Source organism: Apaloderma vittatum, unplaced genomic scaffold, assembly GCF_000703405.1.
Source record: "Apaloderma vittatum isolate BGI_N311 unplaced genomic scaffold, ASM70340v1 scaffold21856, whole genome shotgun sequence".
Taxonomy (NCBI): Eukaryota; Metazoa; Chordata; class Aves; order Trogoniformes; family Trogonidae; genus Apaloderma; species Apaloderma vittatum.
Genome location: NW_009723642.1, coordinates 19190 through 45439, shown reverse-complemented (window position 1 = coordinate 45439; position 26250 = coordinate 19190). Strand labels below are relative to the sequence as shown.

The 26250-nt window shown below is 51.1% G+C and overlaps 1 protein-coding gene across 1 annotated transcript in view; it reads left to right on the top strand.

The window, feature by feature from the left end:
- Positions 1-21080: 21080 nt before the first annotated feature.
- Positions 21081-26250, top strand: part of CORO2A (coronin, actin binding protein, 2A) — a 16225-nt gene continuing 11055 nt past the window's right edge. Inside the window, exons 1-2 of the mRNA XM_009872204.1 lie at positions 21081-21281; positions 26021-26137. Coding sequence (XP_009870506.1) covers positions 21081-21281; positions 26021-26137 — 318 coding nt within the window. The remainder of the gene's footprint in view (positions 21282-26020; positions 26138-26250) is intronic.

The window sequence follows — 26250 nt, the reverse complement described above, 5'->3', positions numbered from 1 at the left end:
AGCTTCATCTCTCTGCCGGAGTGCACGGGCTGTCTTGGGAAGCTGGAGGTGAGCGAGGGGAAGGAGGGGCTCTCTCCCCGAAGAGGCTGGGGTAGCCCCATCCTCTGCCTCAGAAAGGGCAGGAGACGGCACCACTGAGCCCTTCGCTCTGCGAAGCCTCATGAAACTGAGTTTCGGGGGTCATGTGGGATTTTGCCAGACTTTCACACTCCCAAACCCACTAGTGTGTTTCTTGATGGCTGTGCTGGCTGAAGCCGTTTGTGTCCTCCATGCCTCACCTCGTTTTCTGTCAGAGCTCGCAGAGCAGGGGCACCGCGAGAAGCAGCCACGGGACGTGCTGGGAAGGGGGAGGTTGAACTGCTGGAGAAGGTTGTTGCCACCAAGCGTGGGATCATCCCTGGAGGATTCCCCTGTCCCCGTGTGGGACACGCAAACGGACTTTGCATTGACCCAGCACAAGTTTCTTCACACTCGTTGCTAAAGGGTGGGCTGTGCTCTAGAGCTTTATTTCTAGCTGAGGCTGACTTAAAAATATGCCCGAGGGAGCTTCTGCTGCGTCCTGGGGGAATTTGTGAGCAGTGCGGTGGCGTTCCACTCCCTGTGCCCGAGTGAGAGGTGTGAACCCCTAGTCAGTGCAGCTCCAGGCACTGCTGGCAGCAGAGTGACAGCGAGTGGTGCCACAGGTGCCTCGGGCTCCCTCGCTCCAGGGTGAATCATTTCGGTGGCTCCTGGGAAGAGTGATGCTGTCTGCCCACTGCAGGGAAGTCCAAGGTCTGGCAACAGACCTTCCCAGCCCCTCTTCCTAAGCAACCTGGAGGATGCTTGCCTGCTCTGTGCCTGTCATGAAGCAAAGAACAGCCCCTCGTGAACTTGAATAAGGATAAACGCCAACTGAGGTGCAGCAGCTCCTGCAGTGGTGCAATTTAGGTCTGACTGGCAAGAGAGCAGCAATTCAGTGAAGGTCACGAGGGTCCTGGTGGGCAACAAGTTTGTCTGGAGTCATCTGGGTAATTCCGCAAGGCCTGCAGGGCAGCTGCAGCCTGGGCTTCTCCACAAGGCTGTGTGCAGAGGGGTCTGAGGAAGCTTTTGGATCTCCATCCTCGTTGATCTTCCAAACTCAGCTGGACAGTCCGAGCAACGTGACCTGTCTGTACCGTGAGCTGTGCTGGGTCTGAGGGTAGGACTTGGGGCTTCCAGAAGTGCCTTCTGGTCAATTTTTTCCCCTGTGATTCTGTAGGCTTTATTGTTATAACTTCTTTTTGCTTCTACTGCTTGTCTCAGGAGAGGCTCAAGTACACATTCAGTATCAGGCTTGAGGGTGACCCCAGAAATAAAACAAAGAACCTGTAACAATTCAGCCAATAGTTCATGATGTGGCTTCACTTCACGGTGTTTTGGAGGATCCTACCCAGAATATGTTCTTGGGCTCCATGTCAGGTCAGGAGATGGGAAAATCTGAGCCTCTTGGGAGCTGCCTGTAGCTTCTGCCAGTTTTTATCTGGTGGCCATTGCCACCAGCTGTGCTGGGATGACCCAGTTAAAAATAACCTGGCTGAGCTATTTTTTGTGAGGCACGTATGCTCCCTCGTCCATGTCCCTGTTGTGCCAGCATGACAGAGGAGCACGGTCGTGGAGCAATATCTGGCAGTGGGGATGTGGAAATACCATGAGCAGGTGTTACCAGCAGGGAGTTTTTATGCTGAACCCCCTTGGGTGTTTCCTGCCTTGGGGAATGCGCAGTGGTTTCAGCTCGAGCTGGACACAAGTGCAATGAGGAAGCTCATCTGGGATGGTCACTGGATTTTTGCAGGCTCAGCGTTGCCTTGTGGAGACTGGTCGTGTTTCGCTCCTGGCAGTCCTAGCCTGTGCCTGGACATATGTGCTCAAAATTATTTTGAGGTTCACGACACTTGGTGTATGCTCTATTCTGAACAAAACTTGCACAACCCGTGTTTTGCCAAGTTTGAGGCTTTGGTATGTCCTTGGCCCTTGGGGGGCTGCTTTGGGGTCCCTCATTAGAACGATGCTCTGAGAAGAGGTGGTGCGAGAAGGTGCCGGTGTTTGTGGGGTGCAGGGCTGCCGTGGGCTGCTGGAGCCCTTCTCTTCAGTACAGGGCAGGTCTCTAGGCAGCATTTGCCTTCCCTGGCCCAAGAAGATGTTGGTGGGGAGGAGAAAGTACTGGAACCTCCTTCTACTCGTGGTCCAAGCAGATGTTGCCTGTGTCAGCGGAGGAGCCACTGTCTCACTTCTGCTGGGGCTGTGTCCGCCTGGTGCCTTCTGCGAAAGCTTTGACCTACTGCTGGCATCGGGGAAGGTCTCACACGCCTTCTCCCAGGGACACGTGTGGGAGCTGATGTCCTGCGTGCACCAAAGCCAAGGGGCAGGAGGGGCTGCTGTGCCCACTCCGAGAAAGGATTGGCCCTCGCTGTTTTGCAGCTGAGGAAATCAACTCATTTCCATCTTGAGCGACTCCTTCACCCCCTGCCTCATGTCCTCTGCAGTTGTGCAATGTTTATACTACAGGCAGAAGTGTTTTTTCACAACTGGCTGTCCAGGGCACTGTATTTAAGTATCTTTGTCCTGCTGGAGAACTGCAGATATTTTTGAGTGTTATTTAGAGCTGGATTTTTTGATGAAAGCACGCCTCTCTGGTCTCCTTTGAGATCTTGCTCGCTGTTGTCATTTTGTCCCACACCACCTCTACAGATCCTAATCCACCAGCAACGTGTCCTCCCTCAGGCAGCCAGAGCCTGTGGGTTGTGCTGCTGAAACCAGGCGATGGGAGCAGTTCCCACAGGTCCCGGTGGGCTGCCAGGAAGGGACCTTTATGGTTCTGCAGAGGACTGATGTTCCAGCTGGTGATCGTGTTAGACATGGACAAAGCTTTCCATCGCTTGCTTTGTGACTGAAAGCGCAGAGGTCTGAGCACATGTGGTTTGATTTGATGCAGGCTCTTTGCCCGCATCCCCACACTGTGGGAGCGTGCTTGGATTACGAGGCTGCTTTAGGGCGCAGGAGAGGATGTGGGGTGTGTGCTCTGGTGGGGCTACCTTGGCCCTCTTGGTGAGGAGAGGGCTCCTGGGCATGGCCTGGGCTGCGAGCTGCTGCTTTTGGGGCGGCACGTGTCCCTTTCCGAGAGTGGATGGAAACCTTGTCTGAGCTCCCTTCATCTGAGCCCTGTGACTGTGGGTGTGGATCCTGTAGGAACAAAAGACAAAGAAAGGCAATTGATAAAATCAGGGCTCATGGCAGGATGGCTGATTTAAAAGGCTAGTTCCCAGCTGGCCCGTTTAAAAAGCTTCCAGCTCTGCTAGTAGATAGGGTTGTTTTCCCAAGGATATGCCTCTGAGCAGCTGTAAAAAGGTCCTGCTGCCTGATAGAAAGGCGTGGTGAAAGGTTTTTATTCGCTGCTGTGGATTGATTGGAGTACAGATGCTCTGGAAGACGTGCTGCATTATTCATGTGGTAGGTACCTTTGCTAAAAGCTAATGCACAGCCTGGAGGCTCTGAGCAGTGGTACAGCCCTTTGTGTGGTTGTTGATTCACTGGAGAGCCTGGGCTGCTCTTAAGCTTTTTTTTTTTTTTCTGAATACTGAGATTGATAAAGCAAATCAAGGAATGTGAGACCACTTAGCTAATGGCTCTCCACCTCCTTTCTTGTTTACAAACGATTTCCACTTTTTAAAATAATGCATTATTCATACAAAACTGCTTGCTAGACTGGTCCTGTTTGTGAGACTTCACTGGTAACTCAATTTTCTTGTGTCGCCGACTTAAGCTGCTTCCCTGGCAGGGCTCAGGTGTCTGAGGTGTGGTGTGCATGCCAACCTGCGGTTTGAAAACCGAGCCAAGCACCTGCAGTACCAGTATGCCACGCTGGATCCTCCGTCAGTGCACATTCAGTAGCATCTTTACGCAGGAAGATTCCAGCTGTTGATGCAGATGCCAGGGCACCCACCCCCAGCTGCAGGGCTGCAGGGGACAGCTTTGCATTTCAGCTTGCTGGCTGTGATGGGAGGCCTCATGCAGGGCTGAGGGTGTCAAGCTCTGAGACACAGGGCTCTTTTTTTTCGTGGGAAGAGGCACAACTGCAGCATGCATGCCTGAACCTGGGCTGCCTGAGCCCCCAGAGATCCGCTTCTGAGCTGCTGGCAGCTTTTTCTCTTTGCACCACACCTGGTGGGACAAAGGCCCTGCAGGATTCAACAAGACAGACTTTGTGGCCAGCTGTGGCCACTGACTGGTTGCGCTGGTCCGTGGGCCAAATGCACAGGAAGGCAGCCCGTGGACACGTCTCTTCTGTAGCTCCGTTTGCTGTCTTTTCGCAGCTCGCTGTCGAGTGTCATGGTCAGAGCCATGGTCCCACAGTCAGGGTGTCCAACTGGGGACTCTGAACTGACAACTCTCACCAGCAAGGCAACATCCTTGTAGGCAGCATTGTGCTTCACAGTCTAGTTTTGTGGAAGAGGGAGCTGCTTCTGTTTGTGCTTTGTTGGGTGGAACCGAGCTGTGAAGCAAGATGTGAAAACCACTGCATCTGTGCTGGTTATCACTTCTCGTAACAATAAACCTGTAGCCTCTAAAACTGGAATATTTTTCACAACTAATATTGTTTGACAGGACACGTACAGGTGGCGTTTAAAGCTCTGGGCAGCTGCGTGATTGTGTGGTCTGGTCGACTTTGGATCCAAAGGAATTTTTACTGATAATTTCCCTTGATGATGTTGTTACACAGCAGAAGTGGAATTTGGACGGTGAGGTGTGTCTGGGTGTGCGTTACCTCTTCTCTTGCAGATTTGCCTTCGAGAGCATCCACAGCTTGGAGTGGATGCCACCCTAAGCTCTGATGGTCGCCAACCATCTGGTGTGACAGCTTTGAGATAAACTGGACCAGAAATCGAATGATCTGTGCTGGTTTGGCACCAGCCCGGGAGGTCAATAACTTTGTCACCGGTAGGTGACAAGGTCCTGAGGGCTCCAGTTTTGTCTTGAAGCTCAACACAAACCTTAGTAACACGTCTGTAAAACGCAGAAGACTTTCATATGTGTGCGTCCTGCAAACTACAGGTGACACTGTCACTCCTCTCTTTGCTTTCGGGGTTGCCTTTTTGCAGATTTACTTGTCCCACATTTTAAAACTTTGAGGGTGGAAGCATGCGGGTGGGTTTTTTTTAATAAGAAATGCAAACTCGAAAATGTAAACCTGGGAGCCTCGAATTAGTGAAAAACGTTGCCCGGATGAGGGCTGGAGCCAGGGTGCCAGCCTGTGACGTGGCTGCAGCAAACCCACGCTCTGGGGCGGGTGGAACGCTGAGGGGCCATATGGCCGAGCTGCTGCGTGCGGATGCCCGTCCCCTGCCTGCGCTGCGGGGTGCAGGCAAATGGCTGGCAAGGAACAGCAGCCGGACACGCTGGACCTAAGAGGTAGATGATGGATGCCTTTCAAAAGTGATCTCGTAGGCTGCAGTGCATGCATTTTTCGAAGCAAATGTTCTCTGGGAGCTGTTGCCCAACCCTGTCTTATGTGAGAGAAGACAGTTTATGTTTGGAAATGGCTGGAATATAAGGAGGAAGGAAAGAAAATGGCTTTACTAGCTTTATCTGCTGAGCTATAAGGTGTCAGCTGCAGTTGCTGTCTGGATTTCTGGAGCTGTTGCTTTCCACGTGCTGCAGAGCACCAGCACCTCTGTGCACTCTGTTAGTACCTCTGGGCTTTCCAGGCCTATTTACACCAGAGTACTTCTTCAGTAGAGACTAAAGCCTGTAACTATATCAATACAATCAGACCTGTGCTGCTCATCCACCTTGGTCTGCAGATACTTACCTGGAAGGGGTGCTCCTCAGAGAGGAAGAGGTGAGGATGCTCTTCATCCCCATCCTGCCTGCAGATAACCATGTCTGCACAGGTGCAGTTTCGGGTGTGCTGAGCCAGACCCGGCGCAGGCAGGGCTGTGACACAGCCCGTCCTGCAGAGAGATGCCAGGAGGCTCGGTGCTGCCTCTGGCTTCTCACAAGAGGAGCAACCTGAGGAAGTGCTGTGACAGGCTCACTGGTCCTGAGTTTGGGCTCCTGGGTGTTGCTCCAGATCTCTGGTCTCAGGTGAAGCAAGGACTCTCCTCCTGCTGCAGATGAGATTTTCTGTGGGTGACCAGCTGACAGTAGAGATGTTTGGTGTGCTCGCCTGGAGCTCAGTCTCAAGGATTGGAAAAACCTATTTCCGAGCCCTGTGAGAGCACAAGCTTGGAGATCCTGAAGAACCTGCCCCCTGGCAGGCTGCTGTGAGCAACGAGCAGTTTTCTGTCCTGCATGTGGTCCAATCCCTGGAGCACAGTGAGTCCTGGGCTCCTGGCTGCTGAGCCAGTTACCAGAGTTGCCTGTTGCGACTCTTGGTGTGCCCTGTGATCAGCCCAGCAGGACAGTCCTGGCTGGCAGACCTCACAGCTTCCATCCGTATCGACTTCTCAGAGGGACAAACGCAGAGCCCCTTCCCACACCTGGCTAAATTCCTCTGCAACTGCACGAAGGGGTGAGTGGTCATTTGGGCTACAGCGAGGCAGGTGAGGTCGGTCAGAAACGTGGGGATCCCAGCCAGTGCAGGCTGCAAGACACATGAAGAACTGTCCGGAATTAGCTCAGACCAATTAGCAGATGGTCCTTGAGGGCTCTGCAGAGGGTGGAGCTGATTCCTGAGCTATAGGCAGAGGGAAGCTTGAGTCTCTCCATAGGGAGAATATTAGAGGAACAAGAAATAAAACAGAACATGTGACTGGTAATTAGGACAAAGGAATAAATAATAAACAGGAAACCAGGAGGAGCAGGAACCCTGCAGAAGGGCAAGGCTCTGGTTTGAAATTGTCTTGATGAGCTGAGGAAATGGCATGGGAAAATTGAGATGCAGCTCAGCAGCGAGAGGTTCAGGTCTTCAGACGATGCTGTTTGATCAGACTTGTCAAGTCTCTGCAGAGGAGTGTCAGGGGCTGCAGCTCACTCCAGAATGAGCACAACCCAGTGACGTGCTGCAGCCAGAAAGCGACAAACACAAACAGAAGAGTATCTGGTAAATTATATAGGAAGCATCTGTTCATTGATATTAGTAAAACAGATAAATGCCAGTTTTAGGCACCACTGCTCTGCAAAAGTACAGACCAGCCAAAGAGAATGGGAGCAAGAAGGATGAATTCATCTGCTGTTGAGAAAATGTGGCTGGCAGGAGGAGAGTGGGGTGAAAAATGGAGGAGTCTGGAAAGCTGTGTGTGAGCTGTGGAGGGAATCTTGCTGTGAGAAAAAGGGAATAGTCTTTTTCCTGCGACGGGGCTAAAGAGGGCGAGCAAGGGACATTGCGCAAAAGGAGATGTGATTTTGAAAGCAAGGAAAAGCTTTGTAATCGTAAAGGCAGATGGGTGTTCGGATAAATTTTGTGGGAAGAGGATGGCGTGTCCCTTCCTGGAGAATTTCAGACAAAGCACCTCAGGGATCTGCCTCAGCAGGAGGATCTGCTCCAGGATCTTACCAGGCAGGGAGAGGAGACTGACTGTCCTATAGTTTCCCAGTTCATCCTTCTTTCCCTTTTTGAAAATGGGGATTATGTTTCCCCTTTTCCAGTCAGTGGGGACTTCAGCTGATTGCCATGACTTTTGGAATATAACAGAGAGGGGTTTCGCAACGTCATCCGCCAGTTCCCTCAGTACCTGTGGGTGTATCCCATCAGGTCCCATGGGCTTGTACACTCACAGGTTCACCAGATAGTCATGAACCTGATCTTTGGTTACGATGGGCAGTTCGTTCATCCAACCCCTGCCCTTGCCTTCTGTGACTATGTGGACTTCTGTGGCTGGAGCCCTTGCCAGTGAAGACAGAGGAAAAGCAGTCACTGAGAACCTCAGCCTTCTTCAAATCACTTGTCACCAGCTCACCCGTTTCCTTTCTGAGGGGTCCCAGACCTTCCCTGGTCTTTTTCTTACCATTAATATACCTGTAGAAACTTTTGCTGTTTCCCTTGATCTCCCTGGCTAGATTTAATTCTAACTGAGCTTTTGCTTTTCTAACCTGGTGTCTTGTGCTCGGGCAGCTTCCTTATATGCCCTACTCTAGCTGTCCTATCTTCCACTCCTTGTAAAGTTTCTTTTTGTGTGACAGTGTGTCCAGAAGCTCCTTGCTCATCCAGGCAGGTCTCCTAGCGTTCTTTCCTGCCTTCCTCTTTGTTGGTATACTTTGCTCCTGGAATGAGAAGAAGAGGAAAAAAATGGACTTCCAAGACCTCTGGTGATCTGCCTCTGTTCCACAGGTCTGTCCTGCCCGAGAGGCGTGTAGGTGTGTAAACAGGGTGGTGAAAGTCCATTTCAAACTTAAGCCTGCGGCACTCGGCCAGTAGGTATCTCCCATTTTTCAGGAGCCGCTTATCCATTTGAGGACCTTCATGCCAGCCTCGTGCTGCCTTCTCACTGATGAGGAACCATGCTGGTGCTGGAACGTGAGTGCAGTGTCACAGATTTCGGCCTTTGTCAGTGCAGTGTGGTTTGTGAGGCCGGGTGAGTGTTTACAAAAGCTGTGCTGACTCTCCACCTACCTCACTTTTATCTGTTTACCTGCTAACTTTGTTCTGGTTTTTACTTCTTTGATGTCATTTTCCTCTCCCCAGCCGCCCTTGAAAACCTTCTGAGGTTGCTTTCTTGCTTTCCTCATCTGGCTGGATTTAGATGAGAGAGTGCACGCTGTAGTCCAGCTATTTTTGTTGCTTTAAGTCAGCTGGCTGAGCTGCTCCTTGTTTTCCTTCCCCTGGGCATGGCCTGTCTGAGGAGTCCCTGGCAGGCAGAGCTGCGTAATGGGAACACACAGGGAAAGTTCTGGTCTGCTCTTACCGTGCCTGCTCAGGATGCTCTCCCTGGAGATCGCTGCCCAGATTTCACAGGGTCATAGCACAGCGGGGGGTAGAGGCACCTCTGGGGATCGCCGGGTCCAACTGCCAGCTCAGGGTAGGCTCACCTGCAGCAGGTTGCTCAGGGCATTGTCTGGCTGAGTTGTGAGTATCTCTAGGGATGGAGACTCGATGGCCTCCCTCAGCAGCCTGTGTGCCAGTGTTTGACCACCCTCACCATAAAATAGTTTGTTCTTCCATCCAACTGCCTAATCAAGCTCAGGCTGAAGGGTCTGCGATCCGCCAGGTCCTCTGTCTTGCCGTTTTTGAAGGTAAACATGACATTTGCTTTCTTCCAGTTATCAGGAACACCCCCCAATGGCCATGTGCTTTCAGAGAAAACCAAGAATGAGTTTGCAACAGCAGGGGCCACCTTCCTGGGCTCTGTGGGAGCATCCCATCAGGCCTTTGCGCATGTCCTGGCAGTTTCAATGTTCCCTGACCCGATCCTCCTCCACCAAGGGCAAGCCTTCCTTGCCTTGGACGTTTCACAGGTCTTGGGGCCTTAGGACACCTGATGATTGGTCAGAAAAAACGAGGGCAACATCCACAGCTTCAGCCTTTGCCGTGCCCTTTCTCGCCAAGTCCCCATTCCCACTTGTAGCAAGTCCACATTTTCCCTTCTTATCCTTTGGCTGATGATGCACCGGTAGAAATCTTCCTTGTTGCCCTTCACATCCCTTACCAGATCCAGCTCCAGGGGAGCTTTAGCTTTCCTGAGCCTAGCCCTGCCCCTTTGGACAGTGTCTCTGTATTCCTCACGGGACACTTGTCCCGCTTCCGCCTCCTGTGTGCATCCTTTTCTATGGCTGAGCTCTATGAGGATGTTCTGGTTCATCCATGCAGGTCTCATGCTGCCTTTGCTTGTTCTCTGGTATTTTGGACCAATTTGAACTGGGAGTAGGTGAACCGAGAAAATCCTGCTGTGGTTGTGCCTGAGAAAGGATTTAGTAGCTTTTGTGCTGCTTAGAAGGTGTTCCTCATCCCTTTAGTTGCACTTTTTTTTTTTAATATTAAGTCTGTCTAACATATTATGAGCCACTTTATCTTCTTCAGTTGGCTGCAGTTTCAACCTCTCTTGTTCCCAGTATGGTGCTGTTGAATATTTCCATGCCAACTGCAAGGACTCAACTATTTTTGCTGCTTCTTCTGTCACTCCTTTGCAAGAAACTTCCTCATTTGAGCTTGGAACTACTCGCTGAGCCAAAACAGAGTTGCAGTTGATCTTTGTGCTTTCTGCCTTCTCTGGGCAAAAGAAAAGATTTATGTTTCCTTTAAAAAGAGATCTGAAAAGTGAATATCTGTTATGGCACCTGCATCTTCTGGTGCACTAGCAGCAGCCTCCTGGGTACCAGAGCACTGGAAGATGGGCTGTGTGATACCGCTGCCTGCTGTTGGTGGTCCTTTGCGACAAGATAAAGAACTCAATGTTTAGCTCCATGTCAGTTCTTATCAATATTTCCTCCGTAGTGACAGCAGTGTACGCCATGCAGCCTGACACAACCTTCCACGCCATAAGACAAGGGATGCTTAAAATGAGAAAAGACAGCATGCTTTTTCAACATGAGGTTGCGATGGCTGTACGTGGGTTTGGTTTTGGTTTATTGATGCATCTTCTCTTTGGAAGAGCTTGTTATAACTGAGGTGTTACCAAGCAGCAGAAGACACGAGAGAGGAGCATTTGCCTTCGTGATAGAGACCTTCACCACGGGGAAGCAAGAGCTGCTAACAGGATGAGATGAGGATGGTCCCAAACCAATGAAGCAAATCGCTGTGAATCAACAACCAAGGAAATCAAACAAAAAGGGGCGTCTTGGCAAACTCTCCATCTGCCTTTGCAACAGGACAAGTGCAGGACAGTGCAGGAGTTCCCTTGGTGTTCTCAGGGCTCTCCTTCAGTTTCGTTGCAGGCTACAGACCAGGGACTGCCTTTCCATCTGCCTGCTGGTGCACAAGACTTGGTGTCTGTGATGTACCCATGTCAATGGTGACCCTGCCGTTAAGAGACTTACCAGGCCAACCCCGCAGGCATCCCCCAGGCTGCTAGTGAGTCCTCCCTGGCGCAGCAGGTGGGGGTCTCAGCTCGTCAAGGCCATACATGGAGAGCCATGAGCAGAGGTCTCTGGGGGTAGGTCAACCTCAAAGGCTGCTGCAGGGCACCAGAGAGGGGGGTTCTTTCTCCCAGGGATTTGCAAGGCACAGCTGGGGAAAGCTGCAGCCATGCTGATGTGTCACTGGGGGTGACATTTCTCTGAGCCACGGGATTGTTCGCTAGCATCTGTGATCGCATCTGACTGCTGCTCCTGATGGAGGGGGAAAGAAGAGGGTGGAAGCAGGGTCAGGTGTGAAGAGCTGGCAGCTCTAGTGAAGCCACTTGGGAAAAATATTTGTGAGGGGTGGAACACCAATGGTTCATCCAGACCATGCTCCAAGAGGCTGACTGCTCATACCCAAGTCTAGTCTGTGTTAGCCTAAGAGAGTATGTCCTGTCTTCCAAAACCCTCCTAGGAAGAGTGTGTGCTACTTGCAGAAAGCTGTATCTTGCTCGATACTTTATTTTGCACAGGGACACATTTGCCCATTACGCTGTTTCCAGTGAAGCCCTTTTCATTGCCATGAAAGCTGGTGGCAAACAAGGACACATGGGATGAGAAATGGAAATGCAGCACTAGTTGCTTTTGGCTGGAAAGTGGCACCTGCAGACTAGCACAAGCAGACACTTTTGTCATCGTCTGCTTGTTTTGTGATCCCTGCGCTCCTGTCAGGGTTGCAGCCAACAGCCTTTTCTCTGCATGAGGCAAGAAGAAAGGGTGAGAAATGAGTGTGGAGCAGTGTGATGTTGAAAGTTTTAAAGCCATCTGGAAGGGAGAAGTTCCTCTGCCTGCTGTTTTTTCAGTGCCTGTCACTCTGCTCTTGTTTAACTGCATGGGCAGGGCGTGCTGGAGCGTGTGGGCTGCAGCACCATGTCTCGGGGAGAGAGATCTTTGCCTTCTGGAAGAAGTGACAGTAACTTTTTCCAGAGTAAATATAACAATGTGATGTGTGTACCTTTGCTAAAACCGTCCCAGTCTAGCTGGGTGGACCTGGGACTTGGTAGGCTTGGTTGGTCAGTTTGCTGCTGAGAGCAGCTGTTTGCCAGTGGAAGTGCTTGAATGTGAGTCTGGCTCGTGTTCCACCTCGAGGTGACAGGAGATGTAGAAAAATACTGACCTTGCTGACCTGATGTATGTTCTGCATTGCTTCCCAGCGGTGCCCTGGTGCTGGCTCGGTCAGAGCAGAAGGTTTTGGAGCAGCCTGCTCCGCAGCTGTTCCTCTGCTGAAGTTCAGCAAGAGGCAAGGTGCACCAAGAGCGCATCTGTGGGGAGACCAGGGGTCAGCATCTCCTTCAGGTGGAGACGCTGAAACCAAGACCTTGTGCCTGTGTGAGGATTGCACAAGCCTGGTTTGGGGTCAGGCAGCAGATATCTTCTTGCTTCAGCATGAATCTCTTGTGGGGACGGCAGAGTGGGGAGAGAAGCACTTTTTATGTTTTCCTCTTTGGAGCTTTTTGTGGAGCTCTCTTGTACAGTCTGCTCCGTGTGGAACCATGTCATTAAATTTACAGAGCATGAGTCACGTCGTGAAATTTACAGTGCACGAGGCTGGCTCTCAGGCAGAAAACCAGCAGTATTTCATGATATATTAATTACCTTGTTTAAAGTAATGTATTTAACTGCTTCCTTTCTGCAAGTCTGGGGGTACTATTTCCCATGTGCAGCTTGGTGTTGGGTGTAGGGCTGTGCTAAAGCTGACCTCACGTACATCTCACTCTCGCCATCTGGGTCTAAGCATTAATCTCATTGCCATTGGCAGAGACAAGATAATTGAAAGTGCTTTTTGAGTCTCCTAGTGCGGCAGGATGAAAGGCACAGACTCAGCTCTTGAGAAGCTAAGACCAAGTTTATTAGCAAGAAGCACTATTGGTGGGTTACAAACAAGAGAGCAGACTATGCAGCCAGGGTTGTTATTAGCTCATGTACTCCTTCAGTCACTCTTATCACACAGGGAGAGCAGATTTTCCCAGGTCTGTTTTGATCACACTCTCCTGTTCACTCCCAGGCACATCTTGTGTACAAGAAGCCTCTTATCTGTCCATTCTCACGAGCAAACTCCCAACATGAGCTGTACTTGGCTGGTCAGGGTCTCCTTTGATTATTACCAAGCAAGAGCTACGTACTTGTTTAGAAGAGAGCTCAAGGACAAAAGTCTTAATTCTGCAACACAGTGCTGCCAGCGCCGCTAACTGTAAAATGCAGGGTATCCACAGTGCCAGGACACAGATAAGGCAGGAGTGTGTGCTGAGGAGGTCAGCTCATAACAGTGTGTGGAGCCACACCTGAGAGCTGGTATTTCTAGGAGATAAGGTGCCCATCAATCTTCTTTCAGGTCTTCCTCAGGGCATAAGGAAAATAATTTCCTGGTCTGTACACCCTCCAGCTCCTGGCACTATTGATGCCAAGGATATCAAAGATGCAAAGGATATTGAAGACAGTAAAAGGCAGAATGAAGTCCTGACAAGGTCTTGAATTTCTAGGCTGTTTAGGGCTGGTGTGGCTGCTGTGGGTCGTTCACGAAATGCTGTGCATAGGAGGAGAGGATGCTCTCGGTTGGGTCTGGAGTAGGGTACCATATGTCTGGATATTCTTAAACGTATTTCACTTTTTCCATGTGATTGTTTTGCCCAGAAGTGAGAGATACTCCTCTAGAGTTCACAAATTTGATGCACAGTGCAGTTAATCCTAGGGCAAGTGTGATGCAGTAGAGCAAGTGGGGATGTGCTGGCCTGTGGTGAAGCACGTGTTCTGTCAGCTGGACGTGCATACGCCTGTTAGTTTTGTCTGGCGTTTCCTGGTGAGTGGTACATGTGCCACAGCACAGCTCTCACAAGGCTGCTTCTGAGTGCTGCGGACGTCGACAGACTTCACAAAGATCTCGCGTGTCTGACGAGGAGCTAGGACGTTGGCAGTCAGGTTTCATGGGTGAGTCATGAAAAGCTAAGTTTTCATAAAGAACCTTGGGAAGGAGTCATAGCTAAAGCAGAGTAAAATACCTTCAGTGCTGCTATGTCGGATTTCTGAAGACAAGTGGGGGACCTGGGTTTTCTGACATGTGGGTGTTCCTATGTTCATGTCTAGTGAGCATGAGGGAGCTGAGCAGGCTGTGCCTGAGGCTGTCAGAGTTGCCCACTGGTTTTCTGGGCATGTTTTCAGGTGCAAACGTGTTCGGAGCACGGGGCTGAGAATTGCTGTGGCTTTGCTGGTTTATCTGATAATGTCAGACCCAACTGCTGAGCCAAGGGCAACATGACTCTGCCTTAAAAAAAAAAAAAGAGAAAGAAAGAAAAAGTCTTGCCAGCAGCAATCTTACAGATCAATTCTAGGTTGATTCTCTTCTGGTCTTCCTTGCATGAGCCATTGCTGGCTCTTCTTGCTGCACCTTTGACTTAACTTGTGCATGCACAGAGATGGGCTGGGCACAGGCTGGTTTTCCAGCAAAGCCTGCGCTCGGTGCTGTACACAGAAGACATCTCCAGAGGTTTCTCTTCTCGCCCTCAGAGGTCCATTACTCTGGGACAGTTGTTCAAGTCCTCGCTGCTTGCAAGCGGCTGGACCAGACAAAGTTCCCGCAGTCAGAGACCTGGGATTCTGTGAAGACCCCTGTTCCTAGCAGGTGGGAGAAGCTGCAGTCGTGACCTCACCTCCTGTGCCTCCCTCTGCTTGACCAGGCGTGTGGACTGAGACCTCAGCTCCAGCTGCCTCTCGGGGTGCAGATGAGCTGCCCATGGGCACTGCCCGGCGTGCAGGGAAGGTCTGCACGCCCCTGCTGAGGGCGCTGGGCTGCTTGCTGCCCCACAAGCAGCTGAGGGGCGCTGGGAATCGCGGCACTGCAGCTTCAGCCCTTACCTGCTGTGGCACATCCAGGCTTTTCAGGACCTTGGGCTCTGCCCATGCTGGCTTATCCTGGTCAGATGTGGCATTAATATGCCTTTTTTTTTTTTGGAGGTGATGGTGCAAGGCTTTGCAATGAAAAAGCAGTCCTGTCTTGCTGACAAAATACTGGTGTATTTTCCTGCACTTTCTCCCTCTGTCCCTTGTACCTGTTACTCGTTGCTCATTTTTGAAGATAGCTGCCCCTGCAGAGAGCAGTTTTCATGGAGTGGGGAAGAAATGTCCCTGTAGGAGGAACAGCCAGGAGAGCTGAGCTTGCAAGACAAACTCCAGGTTTATTGGGCTGAAAGTTCAGGCTGTGGAGGTGTGCAGGCTGATGTGTTGCCAGGGGCATTTACAGGGCAGTACAAGATACACGTGGCCAAGATCCAGAGGCACTAAGAATCGCAGAAGAGTTGTGGTTGGAAGTGATCCTTTGAGATCATGTGGTCCAAGCAGGATCAACTCAAGCAGGTTGCTCAGGACTGTGTCTTGTCAGGTTTTAAGTGTCTCCAAGGATGGAGACTCCAGAACCTCTTTGTGCAGCCTGTGTCAGTGTTTCACTACGCTCGCAGGGGAAATAAAAAAAGTGTTTTGTTGTATCTGAAGGCAGAGCTGGGCAAAAAATGCTTGTGGCCAGGCAAGGGGAGGAAGGATGGTTTTCACAGCATCTCCCATCCAGTGCTCAGGGAGCCTGTTCTGGTGCAGCTGGCAGCAAGGTGTATTTTCCGTATTTTGGTTTGTGTCGGTTGCTTCTTGTCCTGTTCCTGGGCACTGCTCAGGAGAGCCTGGCTTTGTCTTGTTTACTCCCTGTCCTGAGGTTTCTGCAGGTGTTGGTAGGACCCTCCTGAGCCTGCTTCCTCCAGGTGAACGCTCGCAGCTCTCTCAGCCTCTTCTCATGTGAGAGAGACTCCCAAGCCCTTCATCATCTTCATGTACCTTGGCTGGTCCGGTGTGTCCGTGTCTCTGTTGCGCTGGGGCCCAGACCTGGGGCCAGCAGTCCAGGTGCCTCACCAAGTGTTCAGGTGTGTCTCCCCAAAGGATCCCCTCCCTCCACCTGCTGGTACCAAGGCAGCTCAGAGGGCCATGGGCTCACTTTGCTCCAGGGGTACGGTGCTGGCAGCTTGTTGTCCACGTGGGTCCACAGGTTGTTGAGCTGTTTTCCAGGCAGTTGGCACCCAGCACCTGCTGGGGCGTGGAATTACTCTTCTGTAGGTACGTGACGTGGCACTTTCCCTTGTTGAACCGTGGCCTCATTTCTCCGGGCTGTGGAGGTCCCTCTGGCTGGCAGCACAACCTCTTGGTGCATCGGCCACTTCTCCCTCTCAGCTGCAGGTGGGCTTTGCCTCTCCTGAGCCCACCTCTGCACAGCTGGTGGCGTTAAAGTTGGGGGGGGTTTGCAGCCTGTGACCCATGGAGCCATCTCTGGTGATGCTGCAGCTGCCTGCTGCCCCCTGCCCCCAGCAGTGAGTGCAAACGGTGAGGTGAACACAGAAATGTGTCGCTGTGATGCAAAATTATCCTGCTCTGCTGCAGGACTTGCCCAGGATGGAAGAGGAATCAAGGTGGGTTTGTCTCCAAGGAGGCAATGTGTGGAAGGCTGCTGGTGGACCAAGTGGCCACCTCTGCTCATGGCCAGGAAGCCAGTTCCTTTCTGCAAGGAAGCTGTTTGGAGCAGTTGACAGTCTTGCAGGGGTGGAGAGTAAGAGAGGAAAGACCAGTTATCTCTGCCTGTAACAGGGGGTGACATGATGTTTGTTCTTCCAAAACAGGTGCTCGGGAGGTGCTCAGGTGCAGCCCTGTTGTGTTTTTGTTTTGCCCAGCTCAACTCTTCCCATCTCATCTGGCTGTCCATGTGTCTCGCTGCACTGTGCTTGTGTGGATACCCTGCATTTTACAGTTAGCTGTGCTGGCAGCACTGTGTTGCAGAATTAAGACTTTCATCCTTGAGCTCTTTTCTAAACAAGTACAAAACTCTTGCTTGCGAGTAATCAGAAGAGACCCTGACCAGCTGAATATAGCTCATGTTGGGAGTTTGCTCGTGAGAATGGACAGATAAGAGGCTTCTTGTACACAAGATGTGCCTGAGAGTGAAGAAGAGTGTGATCAAAACAAACGTGGGGAAAATCTGTTCTCCCTGTGTGATAAGAGTGTGATTGGAGGAGTACACGAGCTAACAGCAACCCTGGCTGCATAGTCTGGTCTCCTGATTGTAACTCACAAATAGTGCTTCTTGCTAATAAACTTGGTCTTAGCTTCTCTCAAGAGCTGAGTCCGTGCCTTTCAGCCCACCACATGCTTGGAAGTGGCATCAAGCACTTTTGCGCTGCAGACAGGTCGTGGTGCTTGAGGGCACTCCACAGCCCCTTTTGGGAGGAGGAGATATGTCAGGAACTGACAGCTCCTTGCATTCCAAGCTGGGGAGACCCGTTCTCAGAGCCGCCTTCTCTGAGACCTGTGTCAGGAGGGAGCCCACGTTGCTGCCAGCTGCACCAGAACAGGTTCCCTGAGCCCTGGATGGGAGATGCTGTGAAAGCCATCCTTCCTCCCCTTGCCTGGCCACAAGCATTTTTTGCCCAGCTCTGCCTTCTTGCCTTGTGGTGCTTTCTGCTCTCTGTGTTGAGAGGAAGGAGCAGGGATGCCTCCCCTCTTCCCTCTGGCCAGTTCCTCACCTCCACCTTCAGCCCTGGAGAGAGCACATGGAACTCAGTCATACCGTGTCTCCCAGAAAAAACATGATGTGGCATCCAGCAGAATGAGGAGCCACGAAGATGATTAGAGGGCTGGAGAATCTCTGCTCTGAGGACAGGCTGAGGGAACTACGGTTATTCAGCTTGGAGAAGGCTCCGGGGTGACCTGGTAGCGTTCCAATACATGAAGGGGGCTACAGGAAAGCTGGGGAGGGACTATTTAGAAGAGTGTGGAGTGACAGTACAAGGGTCAGTGGCTTGAAACTGAAAGAGAGTAGATTTAGATTAGATAGAAGGGAAAAATTCTACACCAGGAGGGTGGTGAAGCACTGGCACAGGTTGCCTGAGGAAGTTGAGGGTGCCCCATCCCTGGAGGTGTTGGATGGGGCTTGGAGCAATCTGGGCTGGCGCACAGAGGTGTCCCTGCCCACAGCAGAGGGGCTGGAATGAGATGATCTTCAAGGTCCCTTCTAACCTGAACCATTCTGTGACTGTGATTCTACACGCCTACTTATGCATTCACTATTGGGCCTACATTTATATATCGCACGGTATTTGGTGTGCTCAAGCTCTGATAGAGCTTCTAGGAATGCTGGCCTCTTTGCTTGGCAAGTGTCTTCCTGTAGGTGTCACGGCTTGCACTGTCCAAGAGCTTAGATGTGTCGGGGCTCCGCTGGGCCGTTCTTACCAACATCCAGCTGGGAGCTCATCCCTTGCTGAGCAGCATCCTGCCTGCTGCAGGGCTGGTGGCCACCTGGCTGCACGCACCGAGGCTGATTTGACCTAGTGAAGATGTGGGAGTTTTCAGCTGTAAATCACAAGGTTTTGGTACGGTTTAGTGGCACCATGCCCTTGATTTTCTCCAGTTCAGCTTCCTGTTCAGAGCAGGACTGTTAGGAACATGAGATCAAAGAGGATGTGGCTTTGTCTGTCAAGTCATGAAAGTGTTTCCAGGGATAGAGACCTGTCACCACTTGAGCAACCTCCAGTGCAAGGCTCTGCTCCACACTCCTTCCAGGCAAGTTTTTCCTAATGTCTGTGTGTTTGCTTTGTCTGGATTCAGCATCTCCCACCGTACCAGATGCAGTCTGCTGATGCTGCACCTATTCAGATTATTTTCCATCATATTTTATCCAAGAGTTTTTTCTTTTAACGCTGAGCTTTCTGCTGTGCCTGCAGTTGTGTCATGAGGGACACTGTTCCCTGGGATTTTCTTTGCCAATTTTATTATGTTCCCAGTCAAATCTTGTCCTGCTGTCTGAATTGCAGCTACTTAAAAATCCATTCCTGTGGCAGCTGAACCTTAAATCTACAGACTGAAATAGGAGAGAGCTGTTTTTCCCGAGCACTGTCCAAGCTTGGCCATTTAAATCCTTGTATTTCCTTTATTCCTTATCGCTATTAACATTTTACAGGTAGTCTGCAGGGGAGGTCAGTGTCTTGCTGTGTGTTCCTGGTCTCCAGAGCAATGGTCTCGCAATAATTAGTATTTGTCATGTGCTGGGTCACTCCTCTCTGCAGTGAACCCGTGAACCTTCAGAGCACACACTCTCTGCCACCTCAAGAGCAATTTAGCTTGAACTTCCTTGGAGCCAGGCAATTAATTTCATTTAGGAAAGATAATATTCTTTTTTAGAAGGAGCTGCTGCATCCAGGCAATACAGTGATTTCCTTTTTTCCCTGCTGTGAGTAAACCATAGCACCAAGGCTGTAATGAGCGTGAAGTTATTTGCTGCACCTCTGGGGCTGCTGGGCTAGCTCGCCAGCTGCATTTATCCTCAGCTTTCCTTCCACCTGTGAACACCCCTTCTTCCAAGATTAGCTTCATAGGATTGCTGCCTTTTTTTTTTTTTCCAAATAACTTGATTTTCTTTGGTTTTATTTGGGATTGGTAGCCCTTACTATGTCAGAGAACCTTTGTACCTAATGTTTTCTGCACAAGAAATTTAATCAGCTAAGAATATGGACAAATGCAGGGTTAATATAGATAAAACATGCCAAGGTATAAGTGAGCAAAAAATATGACTCTGAAAGCGACTGGTCATCTGTCAGGACTGATGTTTTACAGGTGTGTGTGTTTGCCCAGGGTGGGGTTGGCTTTGAGCTGTGCCAGTAGGTTGGAAGGAGGCAGGGAAGGGGACAGGACGTGTCCCAGCACTGTTCTCAGCCCAAGTCTTCCCGTGGGATGGGAGGTTTGTGGGTGTTTGTATTCGTGGTCGATTGTGAAGTTTCACTGTCCAGGATCTGGCAATGCGGAGTCCCGACATTTAATTTTCATCCGGAAAGGATGCGGTACAAGCCAGCACAAAGGATGTCTTAGTTTAGAATTGTTTATGTCCCTGCTTGTCAGGTGGTGATCACAGAACCACAGAATTGCTGAGGCTGGACAAGAGCTCCGAGATCCTCCAGTCCAGCCCGTGACCCAGCACCCCCACATCGGGAGGTGCTCTCGGCTCCCTGCCCTCGAGTGCTCGCTGCCCTGCAAACGCTTGTCCGCGTGAGCAAACTGCCCACATCTGGCTGTGGCTCAAAAGCTGCCTGGTTGGGTTTCCCTCTGGAACCGGAGTGTTGTTGATTCAGCACCACTGATAACGCGTTCGCCAACCCCACGTTGTGCTGACTGATCAGGGCAAACCTTCCCAGCCTGTGCCGGCAGTCCCAGCTGATTGTGTCTTACCCGGAGCCTTCTTGCCTGGTCTGTGTTTCTTTTCCTTTGGGCGTAAGATCTCCTCCCTGTCTCTACCATGTGCCTTTCACTGCTTAGGTCTTGTGGAAAGAGCGGGAGCTGACAGTCTGAAATGCCTTTTCTGCCCAGTGCTTGTAGTTCCCCATGTGAAATCTGCTGGAACAGTTCCATCAAGCCTCCCTGTCCTCTGTGGGAAGGGATTCCTGTGTTTAGCATGCCTTGTGCATCTCACTGAAGCACCATTTAAAATGCTGTCTATCAGAAGGCCGTGGTGCAGTTACAAACCAGACATGCAGAATGTCGTTGTCAGTGGGGAAAAAAACCCAGCAGGTGCCTATAACTATTCCTGTGATCTGTCAAAGCTCTTTTTTCCCTTCGTGTGGGTAAAATTTAGACTCTTTGGTCCTAAACCACCTGAGGGCTAAGCGAAGCGTGTGTCCAGGCTGGCTCATTCACTCTCCATATTTCAGGCTTTCCTCACCCAGGAAGTTTGTACCTTTTGTGCTTCCTGAGCTCTTTGCTACTGGGATTCATCTCCTCTAAAAACTGCTGCCATGCGGCCCCGCACAAGCGATGGGGACTGCTGGTGCTGGGGGAGGCTCTTTTCTGCCCTGCACCCCCCTCTCTCCACCAGTGATGTACAGCGGGTGCAGTGGCAGGTCGTGCAGAGAAAACCCACCTCTGCTGCTTGCTGGCTGAGGCTGGTGCCAGGAGCCCAGATGGGGAGGCTGAGCCCGTGCCGGAGAGCGGGCAGTGCCGGTGTGCGAGCTGTGCCGGGGCGACCAGTCCTCACGTCGGAGTGTGTTGTGTTTTTCCCCTCGCAGATGTCCTGGCACCCGCAGTACCGCAGCTCCAAGTTCCGCCACGTCTACGGCAAAGCTGCCAGCAAGGACAAGTGCTACGACTGCGTCCCCATCACCCACAACGTCCACGACAACCACTTCTGCGCCGTGAACCCCCACTTCATTGCAGTGGTGACTGAGTGCGCGGGCGGTGGAGCCTTCCTCGTCATCCCCATCCACCAGGTGAGCTCCGCCGAGGCGAGCCGGCTTTCGAGAGCATGTCGAGAGGCTGGGGCAGAGCTGGGCTTTCTGAGCAGCTGGATCACACCAAGGATGTTCCATTAATGCCGTTGCCTGAATTGCAGCGTGATGGAAGGGGCCCCAGCTGCCCTTGCAGGTGCTTCCTGGGCTGTGGGTGCCTTACGTTGCTGCTCGTGGTTTTTTAACACCTGCCTTCACTTCGTATCTCATTTGCCCTTCCATCAGCAGGAGCTGCGCTGTTCAGATGTGTGAATTAAAAAGCAGTTAGTAGATACAGAGGGCAAAGACTGAAAGGTGCTTTAGAGGCTTTAGCTGTGACCAAAGGAGAATGTGGTACGTTTTGCTCCACCTTCTCCTTTGGGAAAGAATGGGGACAGGTTTATCGGGCAACAAAGCTCTTAAGCTTCAAGCACTGATGCAGAAGTAACTTCCCTTTCAGAAATAAATCCTGTGTTTGTGGGTTTTGATGATTTAGGGATCTGATGAGAGGGAGAAACTGGCTGTCCGATGTTTATTGCTTTGGAAGAATTAGGCATGCATTAATGTGGATGAACTTCAGTACGAGATTATGAGCTCTCTGGAATCAGGGCAGAGCAGATGAAAGGCAGAAGTTCAACCTTTAATTAAAACTTAATTGATGGTCTTACTGCAATGCCACTTTTCAATACATATTTGCTGAGGATGGAAGTGAACTGGCTGTGCTTGAAGAACCGATCACAGGTCCTGGCCCTTCTAGACTCTTGTTTATTCATCTCATTTACCACTGGTGCTGTTCAGAGACAGCCCTTCTAAAACGAACCACCACCCTGTTTTTCTGGACTGAGTCACTTCTGCCCCCTCGACTGTGATCTGTTGAGGCTGAAGAACTTGTCTTTAGCACAGAGCTGCAGCTGTAAGCAGGCAGCTGCTGACAGTGGGATGTGGGGTGGGATCCAGGTCTCCAAGTGTTGGCAAAATGAGCTGAAGGTGCCTGCGCTGCTCACTATTCATCCTTCTGTCTTTTCACCTCAGCTTGGCGTGGCTCGTCTTCAGTAGCAGTTATTCCGTTCTTAACACCTGCTCAGGTACTCTTCCCAGATGGGAAATAACTGCTTGCAGAAGTCAAAGGCAGAACTGGAAGATACAGAAAATGATAATTAAAGTTCGTTGAAAATGTGAAGCTGCTTCTATGTGAGGAAAGGCTTTGTAGGTTAGGTCTCAGTCACTCTGGGGAGAAAAGACAAATGAGTGAGATACAGAAAACTGTGAAGAGGGTGGGAAAGGAGCTCTAGGAGCAATTCACAGAATGTCAGGGTTTGGAAGGGACCTCAAAAGATCATCCAATCCAACCCCCTGCCAGAGCAGGATCCCCTACAGCAGGTCACACAGGAACATGTCCAGGGGGGTTTGAATGTCTGCAGAGCAGGAGACTCCACACCCTCCCTGGGCAGCCTGGGCCAGGGCTCTGTCACCCTCACAATTCTTCTTGATTCGTGTGGTGAAGGGGATGCTGGAGGCCAGGGAGCAGACTGTCAGCAGCAGATGTGATCACCTCTGCAGTCCGCATGTGGAGCTCTCAGCTCTGGGTGCCAGTGACCCCAGAAGAATTCAGTGGTTCAAAGCAGGATGGAGTTACGCAGAAGGGTTGGTTTGTGATCTGTGCTTCTTCAGCTGCAGGTCCTGTGTGTAGTTCAGGAAATCTCTTGAGGGCTGGCCTCTGGTGGATCAGAGAGAGGACCTGTCAGTGCTGCTCTTCCTACAGCCCTTCTCCAGATACCTGTTCCTGGCCCGTGCTGGGTGGGGAAAATGGCCTCAGCCACCCACAGAAAGGGCTTTTCTGAATATGGGGCTGTGATACCAGTTACTTTTTTTCATTATCTACTTCCCAGCTGCAGCCAGGACATCATGTTTAGCCAAAATGGGAGATGGCAACTGAGACAGGGAGGACTGCACTTTCCCATGGAGGATCAACAATGTGCCCGGGGAGCTGCTCTTGTCCCTCCAGTGCTTTTTTTGAGTGCATTCCACACGTGCTGCTGGAGGGACTGCTTGCTTCAGGACGTGCTTGGATGCAGTCTCGAGCTCTCTCCATTTAACGCCCTCCTTGCTGGTTTGTTGTGCTCCTCTCCTGCTGAGTCATGGACATGGAGCTCTCTCATCTCTCCATGAATAAACACCGCTGCTTGCCTTCTGCATCGTCCTCCCTCCCTGAGAGCTGGGAAGTGAGGAAGGGCTGGAAGCAGCAGGGGTTTTTTAGGGAGGGAGCTCTTTGCTATAGACGCCCTCCTTTCAGCAGAGCTTTGCATTCAGCCTGGAGAAGAATGAGGTGAGTATCTGCCTCTTCTTGGAGAACGGTCTTCCATTGCAGGGTGTGTCATCAGGTCCTCGTGAAGATGTGCCACTGGAGCCAGGTGGGTGAGGTGACGGCACGTGCTTCTGTGTCACCGCGTGCCAAGGCTCAGGGGGCAATTTCGTGGCTTCCCTTTGAAAGACAAAGCCCTGTCTTTCTCGTCCTCTGGACTTGGTTGAGACTGCATCTGCCTCTTCCTTTGCGGCATGAAAGGGTAGTAAAATGAAAACAAAGTTCTGAGGGAAAGGGAAACGTTGGTGTCTTTCCAGTCTCTGGTCTGGCAAGGTGTCACTCCAGGTGTGAAAGGGAGAACATCTGTGGTTGTGTGGACATCCTGGACAGAAACTCCTCTGCTTTTTCTCTGGGGGCAAGGATGATGAAATAAAACCTGTGATGGCACCTCAGGCTTTACCGAACTGATGCCACAGGCGGGTGCTGTGCTGTGGTGACAAGGTGTGTTGGTGCCCTTCAGAGAACACCTGAGAGCTGGGGCTGACACGTCTCATGGTGATCTACCCTCTATAAATCTGCTGGGGGAGTTTTAACAGCTGTCCCACTAGGACTGTTTTTTTGTCAAGGAACTCCTAGTTTGGCTGCTTTTCAGAAATGCTGTGAGTTTAGACAGCGAGTGCTTGAGAAATCACTCGTTTTCAAGTTCTGCAAATGCCTGTGGGCGTCAGATACCTCTGCATGGATAATAACACATCCAGTTACTGAAATGATTTTTGATCCGTAGAGTAAAATTTCCCCCAGCACGTGAGGATCTTCACCTCCACATGCAGATGCGTGCCCGAGAGCAGCAGCCCTGCCTGTCATACGTGTGTGTTGGCAGCCCGGGGGTTTGTGTGTTGGGGGTCCCGGGCTGTCCCAGGGCTGCGGGGTGCATTGGGTCAGGTGGGGCCGGTGGCCAGGAGGGCAGGGGCTCCCTTTGCAGGGCTGGGCACAGGGAGGTGGGCGAGCCGTGCAGGATGGGGCAGGCAGAGCTCCGGGGAGCGGCCGGGCAGCCAGGCTGGGGGTGGACGGGATTCCCATCGGGATCAAGGGATCCCTGCGGAGCTGCCAGCCTGACACCAAGCCCTGCAGCCTCCCCAAGGACACCGTGGGCGGGGGAACGCTGCTTATTAAAGGCCTTTTATCTCTCTTCTGCCTTCCCAAGTCGCTGTTATGAAAGGGAATTGTTTTATAGTCTAAAAAAGCGCAGTCTTTTACATTTCAAAGCCCGCTGGGTATTCGGTTTAAAGCAGGTTAGTTCCAGTCTGTGTGACAAACTTGCCAGTGAAGCCACAATAGTTGTACATCGTGTCCTGCTTTGCATTCAAACCGTACCAATTTTTTTTTTTGCCTGGGAAAATTACATCCCAGCCACATCCAGGTTGGGGCCGTCACTGGCTGCCCTCTAAGGGCACACGCCAGCAGAAACGTCTGCTTTCCAGGAGGGCGTGCATTTGCGGTCATTTTGATTTGCGATTCTTCCGGGTGGGATAAAAGCAAGCAGGCAGCTTGCCACCGTGTATGTCCTTTGGTGCCAGCTCTCTGCTCTGGGACAGGTGTCTGGGATGCAGGACGGAGCCTGGAGCTCCCGTAATTCTGCTCCTGACAGGGAGCAGCAAGTGCTGCTCCAGCGTTCGTAAAATCCCCTTCCCAGCACACAGCAAATACCCTGACGTTGTAGCAGGGACTGTCTGCAGTTGGGTTTATCCTGGTGCAGCACAGCCCCCATGTGGCACAAGCCCTCGGTACCCCTCAGCACACCTCAGAATTTTTCCCAGTGAGGATGCCACCCAGACGTGGCACTTTCCTTTTGGAGGAACGCTCCTTGAATCGAGCGCCTGGGTTTAAACAGCATCAGAGAGAAACAGATAACTTGTTGAAAGAAAAACTTTATTTGCAATTCATCGCAGATGTCATGTTGCTTAAAAAATAAGTGCTAGCAGGCTGAAAAATAGAAGTGGAAACATTTTTTTCCTGCTTCTAAGAAATGTCTTCAGAAAGAGATTATGGTTGGGTTTTTTTGTTGGTTTGTTTTGTTCCCCAAAATCTGTAAAAAATGTGGAAGATTCAATTCATTCATACGTGTTTCCCCTCTAAGTCTTGTTCTGGTGTCTGAACTAAACAGTTACCTAATTTGAGCTGCTGCATGTGTACAGATCACTTGATAGCAGCATGTGCTCAGTGGGCACTTTTTCCCTTTTTTTTCGATATTATCATCAAGACTCGCCTTGCAAAGCAAAAGGGACAGCAAACCCCCTTCGCCACAGATGGAGAGCCCCCAGGGCACGTGCAGCACAACAAGCAGAAAGAGGCGTCTTGCTGGGGCTGTCCTGGATCTTCCTGAAAATGTCCTGAAATTCCACGACTCACCTGAGGTTTGATGATATTTGTTTTTTTCCAGACAGGCAAGCTCGACCCACATTATCCCAAAATATGTGGGCACAAAGGGAGTGTTCTGGACATCAAGTGGAACCCGTTCAATGACTTTGTAATAGCTTCATGTTCAGAAGATGCCACGGTAAGTTTACCAGCTTGTCCTCTGCATTATTACCCAGCCAACGTACTTTTTGGGGAAAGAAATAAAAAAAGCAAGAGCCTCACAGATGAAATATGAAAGTGTGTATATATATA